Genomic DNA, 23,409 nt, shown 5'->3' on the forward strand with positions numbered 1-23,409 from the left:
CAGAACTGAGGGCTGTTTCTCTTGTTGGGGAAAGAGTTGACCAATAAGAGCTTTGTAGGCAGCAGTATATAATGACTTTATCCTCCTAGATCACTATCTAGCTACATCCATAAAACATAGCAACAGAAAAGTGGGCACAGATCTGATGACAGGTGTGGATGAGATGAATGCAGCTGCACAGGTTGTTGTAAGTTGGCTTAAATACAGTAAATGGCAACACTTAAATCCTCATTGCTTCAATTGATGTGAAAAATGTTATGTTACAGCAGCTTCTCTGTGTTGACAAAAAAAGGAAGAAATAGAAAAATGAAAAATAATGAGTAATTATTAGGAATCAGCAGAAAAAGTTATTCAAATACGTAAAATATCAGGGTATGAGAGCCTAAATTCTCTTACTTCTCTCACTTAAGACCGTGTCATTTAAAACTCTCCTTTGCTTTTCCAAAAATCATAATCTGTACTGGAACATTATTACATCACATCCAAATAATTGTGCCCAGCGAGCGACAGTAGCTAGACTAATAAAAAAAAAAAAAGATTGCATTTGACTTATTATATCTGACATATTTTAACCAAGGTTAATAAAAAATGAATAAATTTAAAAAAGAAAGTAATTATCTTTACAGTAAATATACTCTAAAGTAAGTGAGAAATGGTCCATCACAAAGTGGGGTTACAATAGAACAAACAGACACACGTGGCTAACATTAGTACTTAGAACTCCATTGATTTTTATACATCAAAATCAGCTGACTAGTTGTGAAGAGCAGGTCATTCTCCTCTGCTTATTTTATAATTTAATTATGACTTGACGTAGTTCTCAGATCACATGTTCAAACAAATGCTGTTGCCTAGCAACTTAAAATGTTTAAACATAAAATAAATGCATTTCATACATGAGTAAATTTTACCGGGTGGCGGTTCTAGTTATAAATGCCCATGTTTTTAATCTGGATTCATCTTCACTATTTTTAACAATAGGTGCTATACAACATCATTTTTAGCAAAAGTCAAAGATTGGGGGACATGAATATTTTATTAAAACTGAGTTGGACTGTTCTTTTTTAAAATCTGTCTCTTGTCAGTTTCCTACCTGACTGGGGTTGTTGAGAAGCATCATTGGATAGAAATCCTGACACAAGAGGTGACAAAACTTAAGGGTGCAATGCTAAACTGTGAAACAGAAGCAAACTTGGTAGAAATACCTAAACCTCCGGTTCCTCCATGTAACCATGAAAAGGAAGAATGTTATTGGCTCAAATACTCCTGTCACTGAAGTCATATGACTTCTTCATGACCTCAAACTTAGTTATTGTTACAAGAGGCTAGAAATCAAATGTACCCAGATGCAGACACAGTCATGGAGACTGGAATTAAGTAAAAGAGATTTATTGCATAGGATGGGGAAGTTGGGCTGCAGGTGAGTGAAGTTTGGGCTGGAAGCTGAGAGCCAGTAGCTGAGGCAGGGACAGGGGCAGATAGGGGCCAAAGAAGCAGGCCCAGAGTGAGATCCAGGGAGACTGAGTAGCACAGGGCTGAAGGCAGAACAGCATGACTTGAACAGATGAGGGGCAGGAAACAGGGGTTGGAGGCAGAGCAGATGAGACCGCAGGGGAGAGGAGACAATGGACAGGAAACAAGCTGAATCAAAAAACTGCAATTTGCCAAGATTCAAAGTGGCTCAAAATGTAGCAGCACTAACTGGTGGCAGAGACTATGATCTGGCAAAGTGGAAGTGGCAGGACTGAATATTTGTAGATGTATTGATCATGGAGGTGAGGTGCAGCTGATGTGGCTCTGCTGTGACTCCAGCACACCTGCAGACAATCACACACACACACACACAGAGAGGGAGAGAGCCACTCAGGGATTGGCAGCAGGTTAAGGAGGCAGTGGGTATATCTCAAGTCTCTTATTTGATCTTTCCTCGCTCTTCGCCTGAACCAGAAGTTGCTCTGGTCCACTATTTTGACGGGCATCCCAAGTCTCTTATTTCTGCTCCAAGGAGTGAGGAGGGATCTCTGAGGAGCGAGGAAACACGACAGCAGCCTTCACACCGGCCAACACGCCCCCTTTTGGATATCAGTTATTGATTGGATGCTGCAGCTGATCAGACTAATCTGATACATCACAACATCACTGCAGTTTCATACCAACGTGGAGACAGATAACAGATTAAAGTTTAAGTGTACCCCTCCCAAGTTTTATTCTTTATTTGTTTTCTGATTCATCATCTAGTTAAAAATCTGTGTTAATTGTCAGTCTGATCAACAAAAAGAACCATAAACAACTTTCTTCATTTATTAGACAGATTTTTCTTTTCATGATCATGTTATTTCCCCCATGAACTGTTATTATGGATCAAGTTAAAGTCAGGGAGAATCTGTCTGTCAGCAAGAAACACATTTTAAACACATTTATATTTTATAAAATATTCGTCATATCCATTCAGTCACATGTGAGGCTGAAAATGCCTCAGCGTCAGGTTTGATGTAAGTTACATAATTTCAATTTCCCCTGAAACATTTAGCCTAATAAATAATTTTCAGTGTTCAAAAGACTGTCTGATCATATTCTGGGTTATTAAACCACAAATTCACAATCAGAATATCAATAAATAAAGACACAAATAATTAATAAATAATATAAACCAGTTCTGCCAGTAGAGATAGTTCATGTGCCTCTGAGCAGGACACAGTACGCAGTATAAATACAGAATGCAAAAGGTGTTTGTTGAACAGGTTAACAGAAAGAACTGATAGCGTGCATTCACGTCCTTTTTTAGTATTATCACAGTGTACATGTGTGCAGACACAAACCATCAAAAGTCGCTACAGCTGTTAAAGCCAACTGACAGTTGATCAGCTGTGATCAGCTGCCGGCATCATCAGAAACAGACGTCGCTTCACATGATGCTTCAGAGGAAAGGACGTCTCATGTCTCTAAAAACAACATTTCCTTCTTTCCTCTCTCCTCGTTTGGTTTCCGCAAGTGAGGGAAACATGGATGCAATTTAAGAGACTTAGGATGCTCCCATTGAGTAAGAGGTAGAGGGCGTCCCTCTTGTTCCAGGGATTGATGTAACAGTTATACATTAGTTTTTACTCACTTTTGGCTCAAAAAAGTGCAACATTGAAGGTTTATAAATATTGGACCTATATTCAGCAGGTAGCCATTGGCATTCACTCCAAATGAAAGGTAATGTTGCTCCGTGTCTGCTTGATGTGTTAATAGGCATTTAACATATTCACCATATCAACTCCATAAAGGTGATAATACTATATGTCAGACTGTTAGATTGTATGTGGCATAAAGCAGCATCTGCAGATATGATCTGTGTGTTCCCTGTAACAGGCGGGCTGCTCTACTTTTGTTTGGACTGAATGAAGTGCAGTGAGGCTCCACTGTGAAGCCTCAGGCAGCTTTTCCTCCAAAGTGGAACAAATGGAAGCATGAGGAGGGCTGAACAAGTGTTATCTAAAACTGGGTAAAAACAAAAGATTAAATCAGATGTATAATTGTAGGGAGGGACATGGACATTAGCCTAGATAAAACACAGTGCATATGAAGGGTACAGTGCATCTGCAGACAAGGGTTATGTCTTGAGTTGGTTACCACGTGAGATTAGGTGATCATGGTCCTGCTGTGACTTGTCAGACTGCAGGATGAACCTCAACCAATCATAGCTGGTCTTTCATGAACTGCATGAATTACAAATTATCGTGTCGTGCTCCAAGTCTACTGGATCAGGCAGTTATTGTGTAGTTTGATCATGGCTTTATTGTAGATGATTGACAGGTTATTAAAACCATGGCCAGTGTTTGAGCTTCTTGTCACTTCAGATGACTTTGATAACCAGGCCTTGTTTGCTTGTAATTTGGCAGTGCGAATCAGTGTTGGAGGAAGTACTCAGATATTTTACATATGTAAAAGTACCAATATCACAGTGAAAAAAATACTCTATTACAAGTAAAAGTCCTGAATTCAAAATCTTATTTAAGTAAAAGTACAGAAATTGACAACAACAAGTATCAAAAGTAAAAGTACTCATTATGCACAATGGCTCACATTAGAGTTTTATATTTATCATGCATGTATATATTATTTGAACAAAACTGATTTGATGTGCACATGTAAGCAGAATTTAATGTTGGCAAGGTAGAGCTAATTTTAACACCTTATACTGTTGGATATTCTTATCTATAACAATGCATAGATAATAAACTGATAATAAGTTTTTTTTGTATAAAATCTTGATGTGAAAAGCAACTAGTAACTAGTAGAACCGGTACTGAATTGTTACTGGTTCCTGACTGGGCAGTACCAAAATATTGAGAAGCTCCTGGACAAACGGTGCTGCTATCGGTATTTATGTAACGTTTATTCATTCTAACATAGCTGGTGCAGCTGGATGTAATGAACCTTAATGCTGGTTGCCACCTGCCATAAAAGGGAAAGAAGTATATGAAAGTGCTGCACTCCCAGCAGCGGGCCGAGGAGACAGCCGATCCCTTCAGGCACATGTGCTCCGTGTTCCAGCTCCGAAGTGGCCACCGGAGCTAATCACGACCACTCTAGTCAATGCTTTTGATCCCACCAGGCGCGCTGCAGCACGTTCCAGAAGCGATCCCAAAAGCAGCCCCCACTCCGCTGCACTAAAGATAAGTCAAGCTCATGGATGTATTATAAGAGCTGGATACTGGATTAAAAATGGCGCCAATTCAGTCCTATAGGAATTGCTCGCCTGGCCAAACGCCAAAAAAAGTTTCTAGCGTCCAGGTTTGCTTCCGCGTTGCTCAGCCTATAGACTGTGCATTGTGATGACGTCACGGATTTTTAAATCGCTTTTCTCGGCTCAATGAAAGTTTTACAAATATAAAACCTCCATGGATCAAAAGTTCATAGTAGAAAGAGTCATAATTGACATTGTTTGCAGTTCGAGGTGTCTGACTGTCAGCAGTTTTACAGACGTCTCTTTTACAATGGTCTATGGGGAAAATGCTTTTTGGGCCGCAGGGGGATTTTTCGCTGCAATACCGTGAGTGGCCACTGGGAAAAATTAGCTGCAATGCTGAATGGCGGTGCCCTATCCAGCTCTAATTATACATCCATGGTCAAGTTACACAGAGCATATCGAGCTGGGGAGGAAGTCAGACACAGAAACATCCGGTCAATTTTCAAAATAAAACACCCCATCCCGATCATATATGAACAATAAACTCAATTAAAACAGAAAAATAAAGAAACTGTTTAATGTTTATAACCTACTTACTTACCTAACCAAAATAACAAAGTCTGAGCAAGTTAATAAAATTGGGCAGTTTAGTTGCCCTGCTACTGCAATAATTACAGTAGCCTAAAGGTGCTTTTTCAGCTTTGACTAGGCTGCTGTAATTACTGTAATAGGAGTGCAACTGAATTTAAAAGGCGGATAGCTTCCCTGCAGTCAAGATGCTCTGCTTCTGAAATGCTCCCAGTGGGATAGGATGCTGTGCAGAGGACGGAGAAAAAACGCATCGGAGCTGGAACGTGGGGCACACCCACCCGGTGAGATCCCAGCGTGAGCCTGAGATGGAGGCAGGAGCAGGAGAGCTGCCCAGAGGAAAAGAGGCCTTGCCCGGGCTTATCAGGCTCCAAGATAATGTTATCTTCTGCCTTCTGCTTAGAAGTGGTGAATTTACAGCTCACAGCAACTTAAGACAATATAGCCTCTGGCTTTTACTTGATGTCTAGTGTCGGCAAAAATGTTGCCGACACTAGACATGACATAGCGAAGTTAGCAGGCATTATTATTATGTTATTAACAGTTGTTAGGATACAGCACTGGTTTTAAGCACCTTGTTACATTCCACTACTGGTACCACAACTACTACCAGCAGAAAAACATGCACAGATAGATCTTCAGCTGTGACTTAAAGGTTCTATGTGTAAGAATTGTGAAGCAATTTACATATATTAATTGTTTTATTGCCAATAACACGACTTAAAAAATTAGATCTCTGATTTTCTTGGTTGCCTACAACAGCCTGTGGACTGATTTCTATGTGAAGGACTTGGGCTGTTTTTTTCACAAAAATCCAAAGGATGTGACATTTATGCACACTCCTGAGTGCCTTGCCTCTCTCCTGCTAACGCCAACAAACGACCAGCACCCATCACAACAAAAACTGTTCTATCTGACCAGAAACACCCTGCAAATATTAGCTCTGTTACCCACCAGGCTGGCTGGTAGCTAGCCACCTAACCATACCAGCTATCCCCATTTCTGCCTCTGTCAACTTACACATCCTTTACAACAAAACCATTGCTCCCCGGCCACAGCCCGCTGAGCCTACTGGTATTTAGTAAACATTGTTGGTAAACACGACAGGTACACAAAGTTGGCGGTTTGTGGGTCTGGTCAGGTTCGGGTGGTTGATTAATGCATATTTTTGCAGGTTGGGCGATGCAGATTGGCTCTCATAATGGGTCAGGTGGGTGTGGGTATTAAAAAACCCTGACCCACGCATCACTAGCAGCCAGTGGCCACAGTGCAGCAGGAGCCTCTGTGTGTTTGCTCTGTGTGTGAGTGTGTGTAAAGCAACAGAATGCTGACTGCAGCTCACTTAATGGCCACCAGTGTCTCTAATGAGAAGGAGAGTTTGCCAACCTGACTCCCAGAGGGAGAGTGTTCAATAGGCTGGGACCCAGGACAGCAAACACACAGTTCCCTGATGTTTTCAGTCTTGAATGAGGTACTACTAGCAAGTCTTGGTCAGAGGACCTGAGGCACCTAGCAGAGGTATAAGGCATTACTAGTTCACTAATATATTCCTCAAACCTTATAGATGAGGAAGAGGATCTTGAATTGAATCCTAAATTTAATTGGAAGCCAGTGTAGTGACATCAGAACCAGGGTGATGTCAGAGCGAGTTTATACTTGACACAAGGGGTTAGTGGCAGTCTTGTTCTAGAATCAACAGCGTGGGTTTTGATTTACAGTTCAGTGTCAGTTTTCACTCGTCAATATCATCCAGTGCAATCATATGTGATCTGTTCTTATTGGGCTTTAGTTACGTTCCCCACAGTAACTGTGTTTACATTCTCAGTCATGGGATAGAGCAACAGTTGGCTGCACACAAACTCACAGAACCAGAGTTACATCCTGGTAACTTCTATTTCACCTTGTCTCCTTACTAAATAGAAAACTATCTCAGAGCAGTCGCTGTCTGTTTTTTTCTTTCTTTTTCAATGTTGTCTTTACTCTCAACACTCCTCAGAGGCATCACAAACTTGTAGCAGAAAACACAAGCAGTCCGAGATGACCAATCACCATTCTTATTGTCTCCAAGCAGTATCCCCGTAGCCACGCTAGCACTGATGTGTAGTTATGTTTATGAGGTGATGCATATCAGCTTAAGCTTAATCTACTGCATCGCTACTGAGGCTATGCATGCAGCTGCTGTACTGTAGCTACACCACAACCCCTTAATGCACAAACATAAATACATCTTAAGGCCTATTGCATACTGTTAAGAAATGTGAGCAGTAATGCAAAGGGCCATGCAAGGGGTGTTATCAGAGAAAGTATGTGCATTCATGCATCTACCAGAAGAGGTAGATTATTGTGTCGCAGCAGTTGTTCTTAGTGTGAAGTACTATTTGCATAGAATATCAGCTAGCCTCTCAGCTAACGTTAGCCCCGGCTCTCCATGTGGATCCAACCAGAGCACCGAGCCCCGGTTTGTTATTCAAATTAAAGTGGGAAGAAGCAGCGGGTCTGACGGGCAGCTTGAGTGAAGTGGAGCCTGCGGAGGAAACACGTCAGGGAGAAACAGTCCGTCGAGGAGCTGCTAAATTCGGCTGCACAGATAGGAAACACCTCGGCTGACAGGATGTACCACTCTGTTTGGAAAAAAAAATCTTTTTGGTTTATAACAGCAGTTGGCAACCAGCGTATTAGGTGCATTAAAGCGACCTTCTGCTCCGGAGTGTGGACCAGAGATTAAATCCTACACATTAATCCTGTCTGTCTAATAAACTCAATGAAAACTTTACTGCTCCACCTACTTGGCAGGTTCATTAAAGTTTTAATGCTGAGCTCCTGAACTCCAGTCTTCCTAAATTCTTCCTTCATATATTGTCTTTCTTGATCATACTTAGTACAATCTATGCTTGCATGCATAATAGTCTCCTCAGCCATCTGGAAAAACATATGTGCATATATCAGTATTGGCGCATATATTGGTATCGGCATCGGCAATCGGCCACAGTGAGCTGGATGTATCGGTATATCGGATAATGGCAAAAAATCCAATATCGTGCATCCCTAAGTATGAGTATATTTTGTATATTTTTGGCATTATCAGTGTGACTGGTAGACAGAACTAAATGTAACTTTAGCAATCCAGTAATAACACAGCATGATTCACAGGATGAAGTTGATCAGAATCATGTCAGGTTACAGAATATTGCAGGCCCTTTAATACAAACTAAAGACTGAAACCACTGTAAAATGTGGGAGGTAGAATATTTTTTTCTGTTAGCACTCAGTTCATTTGTGTACCGATTTGTGTATCTGGCTGTTAGTCAACATGTCAACAGTCGAGGTCCTTAGAAAATGAGCGATAGTTTTTGGTTGTAATCCTGTCCATCTGTGCTTGTTGTAGTGATCCAAGCAGCATATGCCCATTAAGTAAGTTGGGTTTTGTCCCCTGCTCATGAAGTGGGGCTAAAGGCTGTAAGCAAATCACTGTTACTGTATATACATGTGTTATTTGTTTGGTTATGATGCTTTTGAAAATGATTGACATCCAAGGTGTTGACCCTTGACCTTTATGAAATCAGAATGATTCTCGACATAGGAGAAGTTACTTTGAGTAAAGGTTTGTTGTGTTATGTATTGGTTATGATGCTGTTGTATGAATCCTCACAGGTTTAACTGAATAGTTTGATCGCCTTCAGAACTCTAATAATGCATTTTGTTCCATGATTTCTCCAGGCAAAAACCTAAGTACTACAGAAATATTCATTAAAAATCTTGATGTTTCTTTATTTTTAACCACCTCCTGTTATCCTGCAATACATCTATATTTGTAGATAACATGAGACTTTCAGAAGCAGATAAATAAAAAAAAGTACAGCAGCAAATATCAGCATCATATCAGCCTTCAAAAACCCTTATCTGATGACCCCAGAGCAGGCAGACAAACACTGGGAAAAGAGGAAGGACATGGACAGAGATTAAGTCAGCATGAAAGAAAAGAAGTCGATAGTGAGATAGAATAGTAGAATATGTGACATAGATAAAGTCTTTGCATGTGACAGAGACAGAGAGGGAATGAAGACGAGACAAAGAGAATGAGACACAGAGATGAAGCTGGCAGTGAGTGGTAGCAGATGTAGGGCAATGGAGCATCTCTGCTCGGCTGCAGTGAGCTGAACTCTCCCAGAGGAGCTGAGGCTTTTCAGAGAAAGAGAGCGAAAGGAATATTAAGACATTCTGCTCTGTGATTTAACTCTGCAAATCCTTCATTCTGATGGCGCTGTTACTGTCGCTTTATCACTCCTCACAACACCATGCTGTGTAATCATCTGGTCATCAGTGTCAGTAAAAGCAGCCGGCTAGTTTGTTAGACAGTCAGTCAAACACTCAGTTAGTAAACCAGCCATTCACTTAAACTATCCACCAACAGTAAGCACAGAAAGTCAGCCAGAAGCAGCTTATTTGCAAAAGATGAAGGCAGATATGCTGCAGTTGTGCCTGATGAAGAGAGCTGAGCTTGAAACCTGAATGCTGTACAACAGCCTCTTACTGTTAACTTACTCTGTGCATCAACAGAATGGTTTTATCCTGGAGGTTTCATCAGCCACTTGACTAGTTGAGTAGTCGACTAATAAAACCAATTGTCAGCACTGTGGTCAGTAGTCCACTACTCATGGACACTATGATTTTAGCCAGTATCACCACAACCCTTACTTTTCTGCAGCATTCATATATTGCAGTAAGTTAATGATAGACTTACTGCTGACACTAACACAATACTACCTGCATGTTTCATTATAAATGCACTTCAATATGAATGCAGCAGATGGCCTTTATTGTGAAACAACCACAGGAAGTGTTGTCCATTCTATCAAATTTGTCTTAAAAAGAGATTTAGATATTTTTCAGCACTTCTTGTGAGAGATGGTTATGATATCTCTGAAAAAGCATGATGAAGAAGAGAAGGTGAGAAAACCAAAAGAACTGACAACAAAGAAGTTTTATTGAACTTTACAAAAACTCTCAGTCAAAGCTCTTGAGGTTAAAGGAGACTGGTTTTGATCTGTCAGCAAAAAGACGAAAAAGGTGGATGCTCACGCATGAAGTGGTTAGATGAAGAGCAGAAGCAAAGCATTAGCTTATAATGAAGATGAGCCTCCTCCCTCATGTACCTGTCCTGACACCTGTGGATGTAATGTTACAGAGAGCAGCTGTCTGCAGCAGGGCTCTGATCAGCTGATCACAGCAGCTCAGAGCAACTGTATTGTTGCATGTATTTAATGCCAGGATCAGGCTACACAAATTCTTTTATTGTCGCCGACAAATTTCCAGCATCGGGCCTTGATTATGAATGTTGGGAAGGATAAACAGGCCTTCCAGTGTGATATAATCAAACAGCATTGTGGCATCTGGGACGCCCCAATGAAAAGTCTAGCATCTCTGATCAATAGGATGACAGTGTTCTCTAAACATCAGCACAGAAAGTCAAAGCTGTCCAGCGGCTGTCTGGCTGAGCTGAGCTGCATTTAGTGTGTCAGACAGCAGGGAGAGCAGCAGCTCATCTATGCCTCCTCCTCAGGCTGATTCAGGTAGGAACACCTGCCATCAGTCATCAGTGACTGTTTTCTTGATTAGGTTTTCGTTTCAGGTTTTTGTTTGATTAACAGTCTCTCCTCCCCAACAACCTATGAACTTGTGCAAGGTCATGAACTATGATTGGTCGGGGTCATACTTGTAGTGTTGCCAATCTCTGTCGTGAAAGACAAAAACATCCCAAGATGTCAGATAGGATAGCTGCTCCACAGAGTTGCTGGATTAAAATAGATTTATTCAGGAGGCACAGGGTGCTCAGGTTATAGCAAGCTTCAGGGTTAACACCTCTCTATTCAACTGCTGGTAAACAAAACTCTGTAACTCTGCTTGGTTATCAAGGACCTGTGAGACACACTAGCTCACACTGCATTCATAGCCTGCCTGTCCTGGACACATAATCTCTCTCTCATTTAAAACATACTACAAAAAAGACAAAGATAACAGAAAAAAAACACAAATGGGAACACAAGTCCTGCGTTGTTGTCACTGTAAAATGAAATTGGCAGTTGAACAATATTTGCAGTCGTAGTACTTCATAGGATGCATTCCAAAATGAAAAGCTGCATTTGGCAAGAATGTCATGTAAAAATGGATCCATGCTGTCAGTTCTGTTTGTCCAATTCTGCACCCACAACAACTGATTCATTCAAAGCTAAGAGAGAATCCAAACTACCTGCTGAACAGCAGTGAGTCTGGAGAACGCTGGATTTGCCAACATAGAGCTTTTCTCTCATTCAGCTGAGATCAGGTTTTGTTTTGTTTTGTTTTCCCACAAGTACATTTGCAACTTACCAAGTTGCCTAGAGCAGTTTTAAATTATGCAAGATAAAAATGAAAAGATTATTTAAATGCCTTTTTTTTAGCAACAGTTGAGGCAGCTTTCCTTCCTTTGCCTCTGTGTGTTGGCAATGTCTGAGTTAATTTCATTAGATATTTGGTTTATACTCAGAAACTTGAACCATCACCAATCGGACCTCAACTTTCTGAGAGAGCTCCATGACTGTCTGTGCCGCTGGCCCAGCACCCACCAAAAATAACTGCCAGCCACAGCTCACCAGAGCCTGCTTTCCATTTTTACACATCTATTATTCAAATGCTACTGTCTCTTCCCTGTTGTCTCGTCTTTGTAATCACAGAGGGCCTGCCGTGAGCACATGGGTTGGCAGAGGAGGGATTACTGTTGGGGAAACTTTCAGAGGAGTGTTGTTTGCAACAAGGCCAAATAGTTATCCAAATTCAAAGACCCAAGAAGTATGTGCACAAAGCAACAAATCCAATCCACAGTACAGAAGATGTGACACAATGAAATGACAAAACCAAAGCCAATAATAATGGCCAAACAACACATTAATGATTTTACTTTTTTTTACAGTATGGAGCTAAAAATGTGCAGTATAAATGTACAGTATAAAGGGTTTGTTCTCTGGGGAGCAGGAATGTAGTATTGGCTGATGTGGCACATGTGCTCACATTTTTTAAATTAAAGGTCCAGTTTTACATAAAGTCTCAAGTCTGTAACAGATCCAGAAAAACAAACCAGTTATATATAGAAGTCAACAAGTTGACCAAAATGGAACAAAAAATTCAACCAATGATTGTCAGCGAACGCTGGCCAGCATCCTGGTACCAGTCAGTGCAGATACCTGAAAGTCACCTGACAAGAGCTGACATCATCTATTCACTATTATTCATCTGTATGAGAATGTGATTCAGCATTTTCCAAATGAAATATTTAGACTATGTTCACTTGTCATCCAGTTGTGATACTGCTGTATGTAAGCATTCTACACACACTCAGCTTGTAGCTAGCTCTGTCCTGCCCAATGTAGGCACTGATCCAAGATTTTGATGGACACACACACACACAATTGTGTTTCCATCACTTCAGAGGTAATTACATTGACTTACATTGATTTCCTGAAAATTTACCCTAACCCTAACCTTACCTTAACCTTATACCAAGTCTTCACCCTAAAACGTAATGATTTACGTTACGACAGACTTGCTTTTTGTACAAATATTGTTACTTGAGCCTCCCTGAGTGACTGGGGGAAAATGCATGACCCTCCCTCCACCATAAATAACCATATTTTATTATATTCACACTAAAGGTAGGTAGCATTGGAGATAATAAAAAGCAAAGGTCGACCTTTATGTGTAATAGTGACCCATGACTCTTAAACAGCAAACTACCAGCCCAACTTACTGTGTCCTCTCCTATAGTACTGCAAAAGTTACCCATGACAATTCCATCTCTGAAACAAAAATAAGACACTAACTTAGTCCAACCAATGTAACAAGCAGACAGCATGGGGGGAGTGAGAGTTATCACCAAAACACACAGCTGATTTCTTAAATAAAATGCAAATCCTCCTTACAAATAATCACATCATCACACAAGCTGTGTGCACTTCAGCGGAATAAAGGTGCATGGCAGCCACCCTCCTACCACACAAAACCAACATTTAGTAAGCCATCACACGCACACACTCAAACAGGCATCACAGCCAGCACACAGCCAACATTTGCAACGTGCATATTAATGACAGTTTTCCCAAATTAACCATAACATACACAACAGTGGCAGCAGTGGCCAGAATAATATCAATTGGCATGGCGGCCATTATTAGATTTTAAAAACTTACCCTTCGATGATCGCATTAACGAAAGTTACTTGAAAACTAAATCCTGGAATTGAAAAAAGCCTTGGTTTTCTTCCCCCAAGTAGCTCTGGTGTAGGTCTTCCTTTACCAATTATCTCCAACTTTTCATTAGAATTAAATCTTGAAAAGGCATGGATAATCCTCACTAGCCATGGTTACTCCCGGCTTGTTTGTTTTTTTCCTGCTAGTTTGTGATTGTGTCTGCTCTGTTTCAGCCATGGTAGCTTTCCTAGCTGACAAATAATTGCCAGTATGGACAGTAATGTTCACAATATTTCACGTAAACCTTAATGACATTCATCAGTTCTCTGTCTTATCAGTCTCCCTTGACTTGTTTGTGTTTGTATGGGCCATGTAGACGTGGTGACGTAAATGTCGCTCTTGCTGCTGAAATTTGGCGGCAGATCTGGTGTAACTGTCCAATGGTGTGCAGACTCTGCCTACTCAGTGCACCACAGGTGTACCAGCGTGGTAATGTGTGGACTCACAACGCACAGTGGCCTTAACTTAACAACAAAGCCTGTCCATTTATAGTGAAGATATGATTATGATTCGTCTATTTTACTGTCATTTGAATTACTTGGCCCTCTGTAAAATTATATCTGGAACATCAATCACAGAGCTGAAAGCAGCATTTTCCTCCCAGCAACTGTGGAGGTGCAGAATTCTGATAAGCTGACAAAAGGGGCTTCTTTCATTTAACCCTTCATATTCCAACACAAACTGAATAGGCAGGTTTGAATGGTTTGTTTCCTCAGAAACGTTAAGTCCCGTCAATGTGAAGCGATAAAACACGTATTTAAAATAAATACAAAATGCAATCATTTAAAGGTGTATGTCCCTCTCATAAGCCAAAATAAAAATCAAAGTCCCTCCCTCAGTGCTTAAAAAATGATTTGACGTGCCATAACTGTCACGATTTTCATATACTTTATAGACAAAACAATGAATCTATTAATAGTGAAAATAATCAGCAGATTAATTGATAATAAATAATCATTAGTTGCAGCCATAGTGCAGTCTCGCAGTCTGTAACATGGCACATACTGTACATGCATGTGTACTAATAAGTACGAGAGCACTTTATATCACACAAGCAATATTACACAACACAAGATATATCCTAATAAAATAATAGGACAATATACTAGAACAGATACTGTGAGACGACATAAATCTGTCAGATATTCTTCTATACCAATTATACAGAGGTAATTATCCCTTTATTATCTCTGGTTGTATTAGCAGGATTGTTGGATTAATGTGATGAAGTATTTTGATCTGTCAGGATTTTAATTCAAAGGCTTATGCCAAAATAAATTTATAAAAAACAAAAAGAATCCAAAACAGTATTTTATACATAAACAGTTTTGAATGGAAAACATGTAATACCAGATAAATATCGTTTCATATGGATATTCTGATATAATATTAAAGACATGTAGTCCATGCCAGATTTATTAGTAATCTGTGTTGTTTTTATCTATGGTTTTATTTGATGGATATTTACTGTATTTCCTATGTTTTGTCGATTAGGATGAGAGCAGTGTGATGTTTTTATGGATAAATAACTTGAATGTTGAACTAAAGTCTGTTGGGATTTTGGTCAGGCCAGAAGAGGAGATCAGCAACACTCACTTAAGTTTGATGGGTATCTTATCATGAAGTAAGGTTTGCAGGAGTCTGGGGAATTCTTGACCTAAAGTGGACTTTTGCAAGCTGAAAGTCTCTACCAAAGTTCAAGGATTTATCTGAATCATCTTGAATCTTCCTCTAGGGACCATGAATATTCATACCAAATTCATCACAATCTGGACAGTAGCTGTTGAAATCTTGCTCTGGAGCAAAGTACTGCACAGACAGACTGACTGACCAGCTGGACATCAAGCTGTGTAGATGCTGCCACCATTTGGACAAAAAAAAAGTCCAGCAATATGCAGAATCTTATGCTTGTTAATCTACCCCATTTTTCTGTGGATTTGAGTCATCTGCAAGAGATGATTAGTGATAATTTTGTATTGCTCACTATTATCTGCTTTGAGCAGCACACATAGAGGATGAATGACTTGACTTAAGCATTAAATGACTTATTTAACTCACCAACAAATTAAAGGATTTATTTGCACATGTAGAGACGTTGGAGCGAATCAAACGGGATTAGCTGCTGCTGGTCTGAGAAAATCACGCTGCACTTTCAAAATAACGGGATGTGACACAAAATATCCTCCAGAAATCTACTTTGAAGTATGAAGAATGCAGTATTCCTCCCAGAGCAGCTTCATCTGCAGAGCATGAGCAGTGTGAACGCTGACACCACTGACCTATATTTCCTCATTTCCACAAAGCTGAGATGCTGGATGAGAGGTGAGGGAGGCTGATACTGAGCCAAGAAAACAGACCTGAGAGAGGAGAAGAGAGGAGGAGGAGGAGGAGGAGGAGGGGGAGAAATGAGGGAGGCAGTGTGGAGCTCAGTGGGGGGCTGCATGAGCTACTTTCAACATGGAACACAAAAGCAGGATGAATCCTGCATGCGTGTTGCTTCATGCATTTATTCATTCAAGATCAAATATATAGCTGACTATATTTTATGAGCATCTTTAAAGGGACAATACAAGTCCTAAGATCTCTCTTTACCTCTTTGCTCTCCTTTGGCAGAATGTTTTTGTTTGGTAAAGCTCAGTGTGCTGTTTGGAGAGTTACAGATGTTTTCTGAGTGTCATCAAAATCCAAACAGCTTCCACTAGCAGCTGATTGTGCAAAGACCAGCAGACATCAAGTGTAACAGTTTCCTCTTTTCTCTCTCAACAATAACGTTTCTCATGCAGTTTTGATGTGACATTTGGATGTTGTTTCAGCATTCTTGCCAGCTTTCATTGCCAGGTGCACATATGATGTTGTATAATCAGTGCTTGGGTAATAGTTAACAGTTTTGTTTTTATTTTCCACTGAGATTTGGTTCCAGCTTCACAAATGAGATAATTGGCTGCTTTCTCGGTTTTACAATATACTAAACTGAATATTTTTGTGTTTTGGACTGTTGGTCAGACAAAACAAGATATTTAATGAAATCACCACGTGCCCCAAGACTGTTGTGATGAGCATTTTTCTCTGTTTTTCCGATGTTGTAGAGACCAAGCTGTTTATTGATTAATTGAAAGAATAATCAGCAGATACATTGATAATAAAAATAATCCTTATTGCAGTACTAATATATTGCTATACTCAAAGTCCCCTTCCACTCCAAAAATGTGTTTTGCTTTAGTTTAAGGGGGGTATTTACAAGCTAATCGATGTCCAGTATGCAACTTATACAAGTGTGAATGGACTGAGAATGGACTTTACAGTGAAGTAGGAGACGTCTTGTGTCCAGCAGATCAAGTATTTGAACAATATTTGCATATCAATGAGGGAGAAGGAGGCTATGTGATTTTAAGGATTTTAATGAGGTAATTGGAAGCAAATTGCAATTTTTATTTTATTTATTCATTCATTTATTTATTTTAATTTTCTACGTTATGTTTTTACCCTATACCATCCTATTTAGTCTGTGCTTCCCTACTTGTATGTGATGTTACTCTTGCAGTTAGTTGTGGGTCTGTGTATCAGTGTATGAGTGACTGTTTTGTGGCTACTCTCAGGGTTCACTGTTCCCATTATACCTACTAGGAAATGGTCTCTCTAACACATGACTTCTATGATTGATTTATTATTTTATATTACTATTATCATCCTCCCTTCTGTTGTCAGAAGGTTGTGGAGGGGTTGGGAGGGACTATTGTTGTTTGAAATACCCTGTAACTACTGTAAAATTTGTATAAAAATAGATTAAAAAAAGAAAGGTTCTAACAAATGAATACACAAAAACACTTCTCTTTACAGAAGGCTTTCGATACAAATAGGTTTTTCTTTCCTTTCTGTCAGTCTTCAGGACATGGAAGCTGAGAAGGATGAGTATATACCATTGTAATTATAGAGTTTCAATGGATGAAGTGACCCATCTCTCCATTTACAGAATATAAACTATTTGGAAACAGAAAAGTTTAAGACAGCCACTTCATATTTTTTTATTCGACTATATCAATGAAACCACTATAATTAAAAGTATCAGATCAGACTTGTTACAGGTGTTTGTCACAAAACATTTGGCCAGTAATTTATATGAATGTATGGTATGGTAGGCCATTGGACCAAGACTTCCAGCAACACCTGTCAGGTCATAGACTGATCCTCCAGCAGTCCAGTTACAGCACTGAAACATTCATAGAGATAGAATGAGCTCTTCTCCACACCTTATATAGTATCATCAGTTATACTGCAGCTTAGATCCATAAAAAGGTCCAAAACTCAGATATTAATTTAAATATCTTTATATTTAATTGAGATATATCTTTCAAGCTAACATTTAAGGCAGAGAGAGCTTAGCCACATACAAGTGATTCACAAGTAGTGGAGATGATCTGATCTGAAGTATTGTGTTTGATGACATAGTTGACTGTCTTAATTAGTCTTATTAGTTAAAACAGTGTGAGGCGATAAAATAAAAAGATAAACAGATACACAAGTTGTTTTCTATTGTATTATTATTATTATTATCATTATTATTATTATTACTATTATCCCTTATTATTTGATGCATTGAAAGAAAAAAACACCAGAAAGCAAGAGAGGAGGGCTGTCATCCTTCTCATGTCTCCTTCTCCTGGCCAATCACGTTGGGTTACCTGGCTGCGTCCTGCAGCTCTGCCTCTCCCTTTACTGTTTCTGTAGAGGTACCTTTAACATTGGTTTGACATTGATTGAGAGTTTAAGTCAGCACTTTGTTAGAAATAACAAAGGAAGAAAAGCCTCTAAATGTAATTATGTTTGGGTGTGTATTTACTGCTGTACTGACCAGTTTGAATTCTAATTTGTGTACAACAGTAGTTAGCATAGAGAGATTAGAACATGAAAATAAGCTGTACAAAGAAATACATACCAGGTACCTTACTTGTTAATGTTTATTTATTGTTGAAGCTGCATGGGGAATCTTTATGTCACTGTAGATGATAAATATGATCTATAAGGATCCTCCTCAGTGGTGCACAATATTCCTTCCTTCTTCAATCATTCTTTCACTCTCTTAAGTCTTGCCTTGCTTCCACATGTCTTCTTACTGTCCCTCTCTCTAAATATCCTAATCACCTTTATGTTACAACTAATGTTGAAGAAGCTGATTGGTTCGAAAGAAATGCAGGACATGAGACAGAAAGGAAGGAAGGACAAAACAGAACTGTGTGTAAAGTGAGCAAACTTTGGCAGAAACAGGAGACAGACAAAAGGAGGGAAGTCTGCAAACAGAGGCCCTCTGTGTGGTCGTGTATAAGTATGTGTATTAGCTTTATGGCTCAGCTCCCAGCAGGAGTGTGTTGACTTGAAGAGATCCCCGTGTTGGGCTCCTAGCGGGGCCCTCTTCCATCACACTGCTCTACTTAACATTAGCTGAGCGAGCAGCACGCCCGCCACTGTGTACTGAATCGGGGTATTAAGCTGCATGATAAAGCCAATGATGCTCCAGGCCACATTCAACTCCCACTGACGCATCTCACTGCAGTCCTCTGTGGACACGTTACCGCCTTCAATTACACATCAGCTCTCTGCCTACACATGCACCTCACGTCTCTGTGGTCCTCTTTAATGGGACACCACAGAGCCGGGGGGGTTGTTAGAAAACATTTGCGAAGGAATTCCGACACAACAAAACTGCAGCGTACTGGCATATGAAATGGAATGGTATATACTGGAGTTTTCATCTCTTTCTTATTATGTCTCAATGAGAAACATCTTAAAGCAATTTTAGGTGTTCATATTTTCCCCTAGAAGAAATGTGAGTGTTATTACCTGATTTTATTGACTTGTAAGTCTCATTTACTGGATTCAGTTGTGCCATTTCAATCCATGTGTCTCCTCATTATATAGTTCATACTGTAGTTTTTTCAGGGAAGGTTATTGAATTGTGTTTCTGCAATACAGACACACGTGAGAGCAGATGGACGTTCAATAAAGAATGTCTTTCCAACTCAAAAAAGTGAAAACGTCTTGCTTCAAAAAAGAAAATATTAATTGATGCTTCAGAAAAGAAATATAAATGAACAGAAGCTCATGCAAACATTAAGAACCAACAATGTTTTCTTCTTCACTCTTTTTAAGATGTCTGTCTCACACAACAGATGCACACAAATACAAAAGCAGCAGTGATGCAGGTCATAAGAGAAAATATATTTATAAATAATTTATATCTATAAAACATTATAATAATGTATGCAAAGGTCAACAGAATCTTGGCAAGTAGAGAGAAATTCATCGTACCATCATCCTGTAATGACACTCGTGGCCACAACGGCTGCTGTTGAGATGCGGGTCGCCTCATTAGACAGATTTTTCATTTTTCTGCTTGCGTAGTCTCTTTAACCCCTGTTTTCCTCCGTTCCTTGTGACCTCCTTTGGACATGCATCTGTTCTATGGCCCAGGGCAAACTCTGTGCTTATGGAACACACCCAACAGTTTTGATGGTGTTTCTGGTGAAAACAGTTTGTGCAGCCTGTCTTTTCATCTTCACAGCTCTGCTCTCCCATTGCTCTTCATAGGAGAGGACGCCCACTAGTAAAATGCCACTAACTCACAGTACTCATGTGTAACACTGTGACAGGTCAGTGGTGAAATCGTTGCAGCCAGCCATTCAGCATGTCCAAAGCAGAAATTTACATAACCAGGCAGGCCCTCTGCAGAGTTGATCCCTGGCTATCTTCCATAGACCAGTGAAGCACTTTAATTCGCTCCACTGAAGGATCAACACCAGTTTTATTACTCTGACTTTATTTCACAGCTTGGATTGAACTTGTATTTTATGTTTATGATTTTAAGACCTCAAGCTGGCTATAATGAACATGAGCTTGCTGTGTCGCATTTTGTTGGGATGAGAAGAATTTGTACACTAGATGTGAGCTGAGATCAGTGTGAGCACTTCATGTTCAGAAGAGCAATTAATTCCACATGCTTCCTTCCCCCCCCTCAGGTCATGAAAACTATTTTCAAATTAGCATGGTCATTGAACCGTAGGGTTATGGAGACATTTGCAGCATTCACTCCCTGTTTATTTATTCATTCATTGGCATTGTGATAAAAGCTCCTCCTGTCTCAGCTGTTTATGACTCTGACCTGCCTCATGAATTTTTCTGTCTGTCTGCGTCCATCGATAGCTGCCGATCCTGGTATCGTCCGTGGTCAGCCTGTACTTCCTGGAGTGGACGGATGTGTTCAAGCCGGTGAAGTCTGGTTTTAACTGCCATGACCGCAGCCTGAGTCTGCCCTACATCGATCCCAACCACGAGGTCATTCCCCTGCTGATGCTGCTCAGCCTGGCCTTCGCTGGACCCGCCATCACGGTACGAATGAAAAACAAGACAGAAAACTGACAGTCAGTTGTAGAGGACTTTTACATAATGAAACTTACAGTATTATTGTCTAAACATCTAAGCATCAACTGTGAACAGGAAGGAACAGAAATGGTTAATCTATATGTTGTTTTTCCTCAAAAATTATCATTTCCTTTGATACACCTCAAATATACATGATACATCAGGGTTTCCATCCACCCTTTCTTTTTCAGTTTGCGCAAAATGTATTTCATGTTTCAGTTTCATGAGAGGAAGAGTTTCAAATAAGAATAATATGTTCTCCTTGGACCTATGGTATCTCACAAAAAACTTTCCCAGCAGGACTAGTCTGATAAAGTCTTAATCTTTAAAAAGACTTTTTTCTGAAAACAGCTGTTAGAAAAGGAGAGTCATCTCATAATCAGGGTCTTATATGTGTATCAAAATGTCACAAGCTGACATATATAGCTGAGTAATCACATTAAAGGATGGGTTCACAATTTTTTAAGTCTGTCTTAAAACAACAGTCAGGAGCCCAAATAAACACTCAAACATGTTTTTCTTGCTGTAATCATTCCTCTTGTTCATATTTGGCGGGATTGCTGTGGTGCTGCACCCCCGAAGCCCCCTGTGCTGATGATAACATGGCTGTAATGCGAATACTCAGCTTAACTATCTTCCCACCTGAAATGCTTTATATTTCTGTTCTTTGGTCTTTATAATTATAGTCTAATTTATGTGCAGGGAGACCTTCTATAGTACCGTAATTCAAAGTAGCACAAGTTTCGGTGACCAGTTTAAACACACTGATGCTTGCACAGAAATACATACACACAGAGTAAAAAAAGCCTGGGCTTCTAATATTCCTCACAACACACACAAACACATCCTCACAGAGATATACAAGGTCTGAGTTGAGCAGTGGGTCAACAGGACAGGCCCCTCCAGGCCAGCCCAGCTCACTCACTGTTGATCTATATTATCCTGCCCTCCTGAGGCCAGACAGGCTAGCTCTGCATGCACATTTATTGTGACCAGCCAGGCATGCCATCTAGCATGCGCGCACACACACACACATACACACACACACACACATATCAGTGCATTCCAAATGCTTAATTGCATGAAAAGGCGTTTTCCTGGAGCTAATTTTCACACTAACCCAAGGGTTCCTTTGTAACACTCATTGTTACAGTGGTTTCATAGAGAAGGAGTTTAAGGGATAAACACAAGAGGAGGAGTTTCAGTTAAGACCTTTCATGTCATGGTCAGGTAGAAACAGGTAGATTTGACAGTACGCCAGAGAAGGAAAATAGTTGTTATCTGATTTAGTTGAGATTTTATGTTTTATTTCCCTCTAACAATGACTTGAGGAATGTAGTCTTTTAATTCAGTTTACTTATTTCCAGACCAATAGATGTGTTTTATTATTGCAGCTTTGTATCTATGGTATCTTTTAAAGTCACATAAGCACTGGGGACTGTTCAAAATCAAACAAATGAATAAATCAATGTTTCAGTTCTGTTTATTGGTAGTTATATTTGGGATATGATGCTTATGGAACTAGGGCTGGGCTGTATGGCCATTTGCTTTTTAAAATCAGAATATTTATCGGTCAATTTCAATAAAAAAAAATAAGTCAGCATTTCTGTTGAGCTGTATGATCCGGAAACTGCAGTTCTCTGTATTTGTAGTGTATAGTGTAAAATGTTTACAGGTGGAGATGCTTCAGATGATAAACCAATCAACTTTGTGGCATTTTCCATCTTTATTGGCGCAGGTTTTGGGCAGAGTAATACATCACCTGTCTGTTTTGTCGGACGTCAGGGAGTCTAGTCCCAACTGGGACTCATCCACTTTGTGGCCAAACAGGGATGTCAGTAGTAGTAGTGGGATGGAAGTATCTCCACACATGATTTTTCTTTTATTATATTTGGTACCAAACATTTCATCTAATGTAGAACAACATGTTTAATTCATCTGAGTGTTGAGATCCATTCTTAGGAATACATATCTGTGGTAAATAAAGATGTAAAAAAAAAAGGATTGCTAAAGGTCAAAATCATCATGTGACAGGGTTGATAGGGTTCAGTGTTCTAGTTTTAGCTTCCATTATTTAAATCTCTTAAAGGCCTGAACACCTGCACCCTTAGTCATGTGGACGTTGGGTGGAGCTATGCTTTGAATTAGGTGATGCACTTGAATGATAACCACACACACAGGGCTCCATCTCATCAGAGAGATAGTAAACAATCATATTGATGAGTCATAATGCTCTCCTCATTGTTTTTCCTGCCTCTATTACTCAAATCCTGTGACTTTCTGAGACGCAAAACCCCATAATATGACACGTGCTGATGTTCCTTTTCTCCCTCTGACTGACGTGTCATCTCTGCAGCTGTGTCGACAGCACTCTGCTCCTCTGACTAATGCTGCTGAGACATTACACACTTTTCCTTTATCATATTTTTGACTGACATCATGTAGGAAGCAGAG

At 39.9% G+C, this 23,409-nt stretch overlaps 1 protein-coding gene across 1 annotated transcript in view; it reads left to right on the plus strand.

The window, feature by feature from the left end:
• The window catches only part of LOC137173484 (phospholipid phosphatase-related protein type 4), a 53,579-nt gene that overhangs the window by 6,707 nt on the left and 23,463 nt on the right, over positions 1–23,409 (plus strand). The window contains exon 3 of the mRNA XM_067578358.1: positions 20,737–20,922. Within this exon, the coding sequence (XP_067434459.1) occupies positions 20,737–20,922 (186 nt within the window). The remainder of the gene's footprint in view (positions 1–20,736; positions 20,923–23,409) is intronic.

Source organism: Thunnus thynnus, chromosome 21 (genome assembly GCF_963924715.1).
Source record: "Thunnus thynnus chromosome 21, fThuThy2.1, whole genome shotgun sequence".
Classification (NCBI taxonomy): Eukaryota; Metazoa; Chordata; class Actinopteri; order Scombriformes; family Scombridae; genus Thunnus; species Thunnus thynnus.